We start from the raw sequence: 13,054 nt of genomic DNA, 5'->3' as shown, positions 1-13,054 counted from the left end.
AAACAGCAGCCCACCATGCTCCCCTGTCCCTGAGATTCTCCAGGCAAGAACACTGGAGTGGGTTGCCATTTCCTTCTCCAAGTAATACAGCTAGTAACATTAATAAAGTTCAAAAGTAGAGATTTAAACCATGAGCCTCCAGAATCAAACCAGCTCCCTAAGAGATCACCAAGACTAAGAAGTGGATCTCTTAAGGCTGCTGCTGCTGCTAAGTCACTTCAGTCATGTCCGACTCTGTGTGACCCCATAGACGGCAGCCCACTAGGTTTCCCCATCCCTGGGATTCTCCAGGCAAGAACACTGGAGTGGGTTGCCATTTCCTTCTCCAAGTAATACAGCTAGTAACATTAATAAAGTTCAAAAGTAGAGATTTAAGCCATGAGCCTCCAGAATCAAACCGGCTCCCTAAGAGGTCACCAAGACTAGGAAGTGGATCTCTTAAGGCAGGAATCTGATTTTTCATGGAAGTCATTAGATGCCTTATATTGGAGGATTTGCATGGTGTGCAGTAGAGTATTCAATGTGAATTTCGTATGTCTCCTACATGTGAACTGTCAAGGTGTGAATTTGGAAAGATGTGCACGTGTGTTCCCATGTGTGATCCTGTGAGCTAGTTCATGTGTCTGGTGTACACTGCCTGTGTGTGCATCCTCTACAAGTGCTTGTGCTTTCTGGTACTTTACTGTGTAGAGTACAGTAGTACAGTATCTTTATGTCAAGCCCAGGATGTCTGAAAATAAGCATAAAAGCAGTGGTGATGTAGCTGGTCCTGCTAAGAAGCACCAGGTGATAATGATGGAAATAATTGAAAAAAAAAGTGAAAACAATTGAGAGTAGACTAAAGTGAAAAGATGTACCGTACTACTGTATTTTTCAAGGTACTTTAACATTAAAAATGTTCTATTCTTTGTTTATTTTTTATGTGAAAAGTATTATAAACTATAGTACTATTTAGCTGATTGTGTTAGTTGTATACTTAGGTTAACTTTGTTGGACTTAATGAACAAATTGGACTTAGGAGTGTGCTCTCAGAATGGAACTCATTCATATGTTAGGGGACTTACCATATAGTATAGGTGCCTCCTTGAGATGCTGTAAGAATATTGAGGGCAAAGTGATTTTGTAGCCATTTTCCTCCTCGTCATAGAGATCTCAGAATTCACTTAGTTAATAGTCTGGTTACTACCATTTAAGGCCTTTTGGGTGAATTCTGTTAAGGCTTTGCTGTGGGCAATTACATCTTCCAGGCCTATTGAATGCACAAAAATGTCTCCTAAATGATCACACCAGTCAAATACAGATCTCTTTATCTATTGAGTTTATATTAATGGGAAATTTTTTGAGGTCATGTCTGAATTGGCATGCAGGTGGCCTTGATCCCAAAGGAATCCTAAAATATATCTTTCTATCCACCCTGGCAGAAGCCAGGGCCATACATTAGTGCCACAAAGCCATTAAGTTCCAGTGGGTGCAACCTGGTATATTTCTGGTTGCCTGACCCAATCTGTTCCATGCCAATTGCTATCTTTAAGGGAAATGATGTATTGGAATTTTTCATAAGGTACTTAGCATAATTTTCTAGTCTTATTAGGCTATCTTTAAAATGATTTAATAGTTCCCAACATAGGGAGGCCTTTAAACTTAAATGACCATAGTCTGGTGTTAGCTATATAAATCCCTCCCATAATTGAGGGAGGTCCCCTCCTAATAAAGGGCTTCCTAGGTACGTCAGAGGTAAAGAATCCACCTGCCAATGCAGGAGATCCAGGAGATGTGGATACAATCCCTGGGTTGGGAAGATCCACTGGAAGAAGAAATGGCAACCCATTCCAGTATTCTTGCCTGAAAAAAATCCCATGGACAGAGGAGACCGGTGGGTTATAGTCCATGGGGTTCCAATGAGTCAGACTCGACTGACTCATTGTTACAACCCTCCTAATAATTGGAAGGTTATGTTTTCTGTTTGCTTGTTCTCATTCAGTTTGAGTAACTTTAAAGAAAAACTCATATTTATGACCAGAATCAGAATAAATGTGTTTGATTGGCCAAGTGAGGGGGGTCCCATCTAGTATGAGCAGTAGAGGTCTGGATAGTGCTTTAATTTCTTTCTTTTAAAGTAATTTTTCTAAGGGCTGTCCAATCAGAGCCTTGGGAAGAAGAAACCCACAAATGTAAACCAGAGATAATGGATGTAAGTAACTGACCACAAAGCCAACAATTGGATTGATTTCTGAAATCGTGCTCATGAACAGAAAAACATTTGAGTCGTGTGCAAGAGTCCAAGAATCAAGAAAATGTTATAATCATACAGGTAGGATTCGGCATCTTGGGCTAGCTGTCTGCTTCTGATATCGTCTTCTCATCCTGGTGTGGGTGTTTCTTTTCTGTTACAGCATTGTTTTAGGTAAGTTTGAGGTCAGCTGTTGTCTCTACAGACCAATCTGGTGCAGCGGCCCTTTTTATGTGGGAAATATGAATCCAGGAATCAGTTCCCTTCAGTTTTTCTTTGTGTGAGCTAGTTAAAAGAACTAAGCTCCCTTCCATTTAGGTTAGAGAGAGTCCTTTAAAAAATGCCTTTTCTAGTATACATGGTTTCTTAGTTATAGGTCATGGACAACTGATCTTCATTTAAAGATAAGTTACTATGACAAGCTTCAGACACAAGCTTAGAATGTCCCGTTAATAATTCAATTAAACACTTTCAATAATGTAACATATCCCCTTTTAATAATATAGTTTCATATAATTCTTCTTTCAGTCTCATTGGTCTTTCTGTGATAATCTAGAAGGGAGACAAATGATGTTTGCCAAAAGAGGTGGAAATAAGCATCTGTCATTTTAACTAATTAAGTTTTAAAAAAATTTTTGTTTATTTTTGGTTGACTGGGTGTTCATTACTTGTTCTTTCTACTAAACCAGAGGCCTGGGGGTGATAAGCATAATAGAAATGCTATATAATTGACCAAATCTTACAAATGTTTTAAACAGTATGTCCAGTAAAATGAATTTCTTTATCACTGTGTAGTTCTGAGGGAATTCCCCAAATGGGAATAAATTTCTAAATCAGTTTACCCATTGATTGCCTTGTGGCCCCTATGCATGGGAATGCCTCAACCCAGTGTGAAAACATACAGATCATAACAGGAACGTATTGATTACCTTGAAAGGGAGACGTTTGTATGAAATCAATCTACCAAATTTCAAAGGGACCTGCAGATATTGGAAAATCTCCTTGAGGACTGTGTAATGGCTTCTTCGGGTTATATTTTGGACAAGTGGTACATCTTAATAGACCTCCTGAGCTACTATAAAAGAAAGCTTCGAGAAATATTGTTTATCCCATAATACCATCTTATCTGGGTTCCAGTGAGTTTCTAATGAATGATTGTAAAATAGTATATTAAGCTCCAAGTATTTGAGAAGTGCTGACTGCTTATTGAAAATAAGATTTGATCTAATTGGTTATGTCTGGGAGTAATGACGGAGAAAGCAATGGCAACTCACTCCAGTACTCTTGCCTTGAAAATCCCATGGACAGAGGAGCCTGGTAGGCTGCAGTCCATGGGGTCGATAAGAGTCGGGCACGACTGAGCGACTTCACTTTCACTTTTCACTTTCATGCATTGGAGAAGGCAATGGCAACCCACTACAGTGTTCTTGCCTGGAGAATCCCAGGGACATGGGAGCCTGGTGGGCTGCCGTCTATGGAGTCGCACAGAGTCGGACACGACTGAAGTGACTTAGCAGCAGCAGCAGCAGAAGGATAGGTGGGGCTTCCCAGGTGGCGCTAGTGGTAAAGAACCTGCCTGCCAGTGCAAGAGGCAAAAGAGACACAGCTGCAATCCAATGGGTCACAAAGGGTCGGACACAAGTGAGGTGTCTTAACAGCAGCAAAAGCAGCAGCAGGATAGGCTTCCTGTATGGGCCTGTCCACAGCTCTTTGTTGAAGTTGAGTCTTCCTCCCTTCTGTGCTCAAGTGTTTTTTTCTTTTTCTGGCACCATTCCCTGACTTCTTTAACAGTATGTCAGTGTAAGTTTACTGGGAGGCTGAAAGGAAAGGCAATGGTTATTTGGTGGTGGTTGTTATTTTGTAAAGCTGCTGTCTTGGCACCATGATTGGCAAAAGTTTCTTTTTGCTTCTGCAGTCTCAGCCTTTTGGTGACCTGATACCTTAATGATAGCAGGTGTACTCATAGCAGAATTGCATATAGTAATTCTACTACTTGTCTTATGCTTTTGATAGGCTGTCCTGAAAATGCTAAAATCCTCTTTACTTCCAAAGGATACCAAAATCATGTGCCACCCCAAAGGCACAGCATGTATACGTTAGCAGATTTTCCTTTTGACTGCTGGCAGGCTCTTGTTAGTGCTGTATATTTAGTCTGTTGGGCAGAAGATATATTAGGCAAGGAAACGTTTTCAAGGGTAGACACTGGAGTAACAGTTTCAGAGTCAACCTGGTACTTTCCATTAGATTCCTGCAGATTTGAACCATCAGGGGATAATACAAAATCAGAATTATCCATAGGGATTTCTTGAAGATAAATTTGAGGAGATAAAAAATTCAAGGAGAGAGTGATTCATGACTATCTCTTCTGTGGTCTGACCCAGCACAGCTGTTGCTGTGACTGCCCAGAGATAAGGGGGGTGGCCCTTAGTCATCGAATCTGGCCGTTGGCTGTGATGTGACTCAGACAATAAAGAATCTGCCTGCAAGGCAGGAGACCAGGGTTCAATCCCTAGATTGGGAAGATCCCCTGGAGGAGGGAATGGCTACCCACTCCTGTATTCTTGCTTGGAGAATTCCATGGACAGAGGAGCCTGGTGGGCTATAGTCCATGGGGTCTCAAAAAGTCAGACACGACTGAGCAACTAATACAACCATTGTGTTGCTGGGTTAATACTCCTGTGTAGGGACACCTTTGTTTTCATGTACAAAGAGAAAAAAGAGTAAATCATAATTTGGATGTCCCAAGGCCAGGGCTTTTGCCAGGATGTTTTTTTTTTTTTTTTTTTTAAAGGCCTCCATGGCTTCAGAATGTTCTGTTTCCAAGAAAAAACACTGAGGTTGGTCTTTTTAAAGCAAATTATGTGATGGTGGAGCCACTAAAGAAAAATTTGGAATTCAGTTCCTTCAGTAAACTGCAAGGTCTAAGAATTTCCTTAAGTGCCTTTTTGTCTTTGGAACAAGGAATGCCAGAATGACTTTTACTCTTAACTAGATCAATTAAAGGGATTCCCAGTATTTTTATTCCCAATAAAAAAATCCACCTGCCAATACAGGAAACACAAGAAACGTGGGTTTGGGTTCGATCCCTGGGTTGGGAAGATCCCCTAGAGGAGGAAATGGCAACCTGCTCCAGTGTTCTTGCTTGAAAAATTCCATGGACAGAGGAGCCTGGTGGTCTACAGTCCATGGGGCCACAAAGAGTAGGATGAGACTGAGCACATGCACACAGCGATCAATTTAAAGTCCTTCTTAAATATCATATGACCTAAATATTTCACATTATCTTTATAAAACTTTAATTTCTCTTTGGACACTTTATGTCCCTTTGATAGCTTCTGAAGTAACTCCAAAATAGTCTTGTTGACTGTTTATCAAAGAATTTGAATACAACAGCAAATCATCTACATATTATATCAAAATTGACTTATGAGGGAAAACCAGATGGTCTAAGTCCTTTTTTATATCTGAGAAAAGTAAATGGGGTTTTCAGTATAACCCTGTGGCATTACAATCCATGTATGTTGCTGCTCATTCCAAGTGAAGGCAAAGAGATATTGGTCATCAGGCTATACAAGGATATTATAAAAAACACTGCAGAGATATTTCCCTGAAAAGAAGTCACTGCTTTTAGGACTATTGGGACAGCAAGGAATGGGGCTTTGGCACTACAGAATGATAAGCAACAGTTATAGCTTTGATAGAGCTCAAATCTTGAATGAATCTCCAACCCTTGCTGTTAGGTTTTTTAGCTGGCAAAATGGGGCTTGTTATAAGGACTAATGCCAAGGCACAGTAAGCCCTTTCTTATTATAAGCTGTTATCAAGGGTTTTATTCCTTTATGGTTTCCTGCCTCAGAGGGTATTGACGAATGTTGGGTGGGGTTTATTTTGGCCCATAGTAATTTTAATGGGTGATGCAGACTGTACTTTTCCTGTATCTGTTGGATCAAGTACCCATAATTCTTCGGGTACTACCTAACAGTTTTTCTTGTTCTATGTCACTCTCCTCATGGATCACAAACATTATTTGCTAAAGGCAATTTGATCTTTCAAATTTAAAAGTGTTTCCCCCTTCAGAGTTAAATATGGGCTTCTTAACTTTCTAATAAATCATCACCTATCAGGTGAATAGGGATACATTTTACTAGGAAAAAGGAGTGCTTTCCTTTAAGTTCTCTTAAGTAAAAATTTGAAGATAATGATTTAGAATGCACATTAAAAACCCTATCATTTGCTTTGAAATATTACTGCAAGAGAGGGAACCTTTGATTTTGGTAAACTTTGAAGCTGAAAAGGTGGCCCCTGTGTCTGTTCAGTTCAGTTCAGTTGCTCAGTCGTGTCCAACTCTGCGACCCTATGGACTGCAGCACGCCTGGCTTCCCTGTCCATCACCAACTCCTGGAGTTTACTCAGACTCACATCCATTGAGTCGGTGATGCCATCCAACCATCTCATCCTCTGTCATCCCCTTCTCTTCCTGCCTTCAATCTTTCCCAGCATCAGGGTCTTTTCAAATGAGTCAGCTCTTTGCATCAGGTGGCCAAAGTATTGGAGTTTCAGCTTCAGGATCAGTCCTTCCAGTGAATATTCAGGACTGATTTCCTTTAAGATGGGCTGGTTTGATCTCTTTGCAGTCCAAGGGACTCTCGGGAGTCTTCTCCAACACCACAGTTCAAAAGCATCAATTCTTTGGTTCTCAGCTTTCTTTATAGTCCAACTCTCACATCCATACATGACTACCGGAAAAACCATAGATTTGACTAGATGGACCTTTGTTGGCACAATAATGTCTCTGCTTTTTAATATACTGTCTAGGTTGGTCATAGCTTTTCTTCCAAGGAGCAAGCCTCTTTTAATTTCATAGCTGCAGTCAGGTGGCTCAGGTGGTAATGAATCTGCCTGCAGTATAAGAGACCTGGGTTCAATCCCTGGGTTGGGAAGATCCCCCAGAGAAGGCAGTGGCTACCCACTCCAGCATTCTTGCCTGGAGAATTCCATGGACAGAGGAGCCTGGCAGGCTACAGTTCATAGGGTTGCAAAGAGTAGGACATGACTGAGCAACTAACACTAAGAATCTAAACCTTTTGTAATTCCTCAGTTCCTGCAAACACAGCAGGAATTGGTTTCTAATAAAGTTAGCTCTGTTTAACCTTTTTCTCAATCCCATTGCACCCTGACTCATAGTTTCTTTTTGCGTAACTGTGTAAAGCAAGATAATTCACTTGAACTTGTGGGCTGGGATATTGTGAATCTCCCTCAATATTTCCTTAGATCCTTAAAGTAGACTTAATTCTGTAGCATTTACCCAAGACTCCACGCTTATTTAGTATGTTGATGACCTTTTGCTTTGTGATCAAACTAAGCTGGAGGCTCTTACAGATTGCTTCATCCTCCTAAAAGAACTAGCTGAATGAGGCCAGAAGGCCTCCAGATATAAACTTTAGTGAGTCCAAATGACTGTTACCCACTTAAGACATAACTTATCTCAAGGCATTTGGAAGCTCACCCCCAAATGTCTTAAGTCAACTTTGTCCATACTTCTCCCTCAAATGAAGAGGCAATTACATAAAGTTTTAGGGGCAGCTGGCTGTTGCAACCAGTAGAGTCCAAATTTTGTAGCCCTGCTAAAAGTCTGAATGCCCTTCTTCCAGATATTATCCCAGAACTTATTTTCTGGCCTTCAGAGGCATTTGCCTCCTCTGAAGCCTTAAAATCAGCTTCATGTACACTCCTGGCTCTTTGTTTACCTAGCTTTGACAAACATTTTAATCTATAATGTCATGAAAGTAATGGGATTGTTTCAGACATTTTAGTCTTTTGTCTCTCAGACATGGTCTACCATTTCTCATGTCGTTAGACACTGTGGGATCAGGAATGCCCCCAGGCTTATATGTGGTGTGTGCAGCAACTGCCTTGATTGACATAGCTTCTGTAGCACACATGCACATGCTAGTCTTATGTTAGGCTCGCCATTCATCTCTTTGTTCCTGGTGCTCTATCTTGCTGTTCAGTCGCTAATTTGTGTCCAACTCTTTGCAAGCCCATGCACTGCAGCACGCCAGGTTTTCCTGTCCTTCACTGTCTCCTTGAGTTTGCTCAGACTCATGTCCATCAAGTCAGTGATGCTATCCAACCATCTCATCCTCTGTTGTCTCTTTCTCCTTTTGCCTTCAATCTTTCCCAGCTCTTTGAGTCAGCTCTTTGCATCAGGTGGTCAAAGTATTGGAGCTTCAGCATCAGTCCTTCCACTGAATATTCATAGTTGATTTCTTTTAGGATTGACTGGTTTAATCTCTTTGCAGTCTAAGGGACTCTCAAGAATCTTCACCAACACCACAGTTCGAAACCATCAGTTCTTCAGTGTTCAGCCTCCTTCATGGTCCAGCTCTCACATCTGTACATGGCTGCTAGAAAAGAACAGCTTTAACTATATGGACCTTTGTCAGCAAAGTGATGTCTCTGCTTTTTAATATGTTTGTCTGTATTACAAATCCATAGGACATAGCACTTTATACAGTGACAAACCACTTATGAGCAGGCTTTTTTACCTAAACCTCCCAATCATCTTAAATTGTTACTGAGTCCAAGCTTGGTCTGCTTGCCACACAACAGGACAATAATTGGGAGATGAGGTGTCGAGATAAAAAATAACAACTTTATTTGAAAAGCCAGGCATCTGAGAAGATGACAAACTAGTGTCCTAAAGTACCATCTTATCAGAGTCAGGATACTAGTTGCTCTTATAGAACAGAGGGGAAGGAGGTGAGGAAGTAAAGTAAAAAGTCTGTAAGTCTTGCAAAATATCTCCTGCTTGGTCACCTTAGGGGAGCAAAGGTTAATGTAAAAGAAACATATCCAACATGGAGTCAGATTCTATTCTCCCTTGTTACAAAATCATTGTAACATTTTGAATCTAGCTTCTTTATTACCCCTCTGGATGATATAGTCTGTAGGGGGAGGATAGTTAAGGAACTGAAAGACCATTGGTTTTGCCCTGGCATGCACAAAATTTCTGACCAAATTATTTCTCAGTGCGCTACTTGTAAATCTTAACCAAATTTGTAGGAGAACTCTCCATCACCCCACATTTTCCTTTGTGGTACTCCAGATGGATTTAATAGATTTGCCCCCAGCTTTACGCTGTACTCACTGTTTGGTTGTCATTTACATGTTTAGAGGATGGACTGAACACCATCTGATTACATTAGTTGTTGCCACAATAGTGGTAAAGAAATTAATAACTGAGGTTATCCCTTGTTTTGGCATTCCTTTATGGATTGAATCAGACCAAAGGACTCAGCAGAAATAAGCCATTTCCTTTTGAAAGTTTGATGTACTCATTAAAATTTCATACCAGATAACATCTTTAATCATCAGGGCAGTGGAGTATAAAAATCTAACAGTAACCACCCCTGGAGCCCACCCCACCCATCCGCCCCGCCTCCAACTCGCTGGAGCAGGCGCGCTCTCGGGGGCGGGGAGGAGGGGGGGCATTCCCGGTCCTGGCCTTCCGCGCGGGTGGGCTCGGAGCAGGCCGCGCTGGGCAGCAACCCCACTCTCACCCCGGAGGCCCCCTGCCCTTTCTCCCCCTTTCCCCCCGGCCCATGGTGCGAGGCTGGGAGCCGCCGCCCGGGCTGGACTGCAGGCGGCCGCCAGGGGAAATGCCTCCTTCTCCTGTGCTACCTCCGGAACAAGTTGGTCTTGGAATAGTGCCCCTGACTCTTAGCGAGCCCACCCAGATGAAAGGATTGAAGGTAGAGCCTGAGGAGTCACTGAGTCACCAGAAAGCAAAGGAGCCCTTGATGGTACCTGGCAGTGGGGCATTTCCCCACCAATCACAATTTTGGCAGGATCATCAATGCAGTGGCCTCTCCAAGGAGCAGGCAGGCAGGTGTCCCGACCAGTCACACAGCCTAGCTACTGCTTCCTGGAACCACGCCACAGCTGTCCACCAGCCCCGTGCTCGGGATAAGCCTCAATCCATCTCATTACTTGCCAGTAGTTGTAAGAAGGAGTCAGCATCTAATGTGACTCCTCCTTCCTCTACCTCTTCCTCTTTCCAGGGACTGGCTAATGGAGCTCCTGCCACCTCTAAGCCCCTTCAGCCACTGGGCTGTGCCCCACAACCATTGTCACCCAATGAACAGGCACTACCCCCACAGCTGGAGCCAGCCTGGCCCCAGGGGCTAAGGCATAACTCAGCATCAGGTAGGGTTGGCCCTGCAGAGTATCTTTCCCCAGACATGCAACGCCAGCGAAAGACCAAGCGCAAAACCAAAGAGCAGTTGGCTATCCTCAAATCGTTTTTTCTACAGTGCCAATGGGCACGGCGAGAGGATTACCATAAATTAGAGCAGATCACTGGTTTACCTCGGCCTGAGATTATTCAGTGATTTGGTGACACACGCTATGCCTTGAAGCATGGGCAACTAAAGTGGTTTCGGGACAATGCAGTACCTGGTGCCTCTAGTTTCCAGGATCCAGCAGTTCCCACACCACCACCTTCAACCCGCTCCTTGAATGAATGGGCTGAGACACCGCCTCTGCCAAATCCCCCACCCCCACCGGATATACGACCCTTGGAGTGGTACTGGGCAACCCACCAACAGCTCCGGGAAAGTGATATCCCTCAACTGAGTCAGGCATCAAGGCTTAGCACCCAGCAGGTACTGGATTGGTTTGACTCTCGATTACCTGAGCCAGCTGAAGTGGTGGTCTGTCTAGATGAAGAGGAGGAAGAGGAGGAGGAGGAACTGCCAGAAGATGGTGAAGAGGAGGAGGAGGAGGACGACGACGATGATGACGATGATGTGATCATCCAGGACTGAGTGGGAGGCTGGGGGAGGGGAGGTCTGTTACTAAAAGACAAACCAACTGAGTAACTGTTTAAACAAAGAAACCACATTTTTTTTTAACTTACCTTGTGGCAAAAAACTGAAAAACGTTGTGTTCTTGAGGATGGGGGACAGGGGTATAGTAAGGGTAGACCAGGGAGGATGACCATGGAGTACAGAACGAGGTGGGGATCGGGTGGGCAGAAATCTAGGCCTCCAGTCTCAATGAGGGGCTTGCTGTGGGTCTGGGAAAAGGCTCTTGCTCTTTTCATATCCCTGTTCTTTCCCCTTACTGTTCTACAGAGAGGCTAGGCTTTGGCCCACAGCCATGGAGTTCTGTAAAGGAGGAGTAAAGTTTCTAATACGACTCCAGTCCCGGCATTTTCCCGGCATATAAGGCTGCCTTGCACCCCATTTCTCTCTGAGCACAAGTTCATGCATAATGCAAAAAAAAAAAAAAAAAAATCTAACAGTAAGAAGGATTTTAGGGAAGGTTTGTCAAGAAACTCTATTTAAGTAGCTAGACTTTGCCTTAGACTCCTAATATTTATGGAGAAGGTACTTAAGATTTCTGTTAGTCTTTTGCTACACCTTTTCCTGAAATTTGCATTTTAAAAAGATAGCAGAGATAAGAGTTCCTGGAGAAGATCAGGTAGAATATTTGCATCTCAAAAGTATAGGAGGAGAAAGGCAAGTCCCTTCTAGGATGACTGCTGCCTACCCTCTCTCCTCCCTTTCCCTCAATACTTACAGGTCTCTTACAATCAAATAGGAGAGGTTTTTGGAGTGTTAAAATTGGTGGGTTTGAATTATTTTTGGAGCTACACCTCTGATCCTGTAAAGACTAGATTTATAAAACAAGGGCAGTTGTTTTTATTTTTTCAAAGAATCGGATGACCACCTCAGTGATATCAAAGAGCTGACATACCATATACCTATGTTGAAATGTTTTACTTTCTCTCACCTAGCTTAAGGAAGAAGCTCCCCTTCTGTTATTCAAGTCCAAGCTCACTCAGCTCATGGGACAATGGGCCAGTAAATCCTCGAGACAAGGCGTTGGGGCAAAGAAGAGACTTTGTTCATAAAGCCGGCTGACTGAGAAGATGGCTGGCTAGTGCCTCAAAATAAACATCTTGTTGGGGCCTGGATGCCAGGTTTTTTTATGGATCAGAGATGGGGGGAGGTAAGGAAGCAAAGTAAAAAGACCATTCAGTTATTGTAAATATCTCTTAGAATGGCAAGCCTCAGTCATGGGGATGTGTTAATTTACTTACATCTCTTCACAGGTGGGCAGGGTCATGCTATCTCCCTGTGAGCCAAAGGCGCCCTAGCCCAAAGGTCAGGCGGAGGGGCCAGGCAGGGATCCCGAGGCAGGCCATTGTGTGTGCATGCTAAGTCGCTTTAGTCATGTCTGACTCTTTGCAGCCCTATGGACTGTAGCCTGCCAGGTTCCTTTTCCATGGGATTCTCAAGGCAAGAATACTGGAGTGGGTTGCCATGCCCTCCTCCTGGGATCTTCCCAACCCAGAAACTGAACCCATGTCTCTTACAGCTCCTGCATTGGCATGTGGGTTCTTTACTTTAGTGCCACCTGGGAAGTCCAAGGCAGGCTATTATGTGTGCCTATAATAACAAAAGTGGCAAAATAGGAATTAAGGTTACAGAAGCAGATCCAGTATGGATTCAAAAGAATGAAATTAGAACACTTTCTAACACCATACACAAAAATAAACTCAAAATGGATTAAAGATCTAAACGTAAGACCAGAAACTATAAAACTCCTAGAGGAGAACATAAGCAAAACACTCTTCGACATAAATCACAGCAGGATCCTCTATGACCCACCTCCCAGAATATTGGAAATAAAAGCAAAAATAAACAAATGGGACTTAATTAAAATTAAAAGCTTCTGCACAACAAAGGAAACTATAAGCAAGGTGAAAAGACAGCCTTCAGAATGGGAGAAAATAATAGCAAATAAAACAACTGA

At 42.8% G+C, this 13,054-nt stretch overlaps 1 protein-coding gene across 1 annotated transcript; it reads left to right on the top strand.

Moving 5' to 3' along the window:
* The first annotated feature begins 9,729 nt into the window (after positions 1-9,729).
* On the top strand, positions 9,730-11,258 carry LOC113906552 (homeobox and leucine zipper protein Homez-like). The gene is given in 1 exon segment (XM_027564849.1): positions 9,730-11,258. A coding segment is annotated over 1 exon segment (1,224 nt). The 5' UTR covers positions 9,730-9,834; the 3' UTR covers positions 11,059-11,258.
* Positions 11,259-13,054: the final 1,796 nt, after the last annotated feature.

Source organism: Bos indicus x Bos taurus, chromosome 16 (assembly GCF_003369695.1).
Source record: "Bos indicus x Bos taurus breed Angus x Brahman F1 hybrid chromosome 16, Bos_hybrid_MaternalHap_v2.0, whole genome shotgun sequence".
Lineage (NCBI taxonomy): Eukaryota > Metazoa > Chordata > Mammalia > Artiodactyla > Bovidae > Bos > Bos indicus x Bos taurus.
This window is presented reverse-complemented; position numbering and strand designations above follow the sequence as displayed.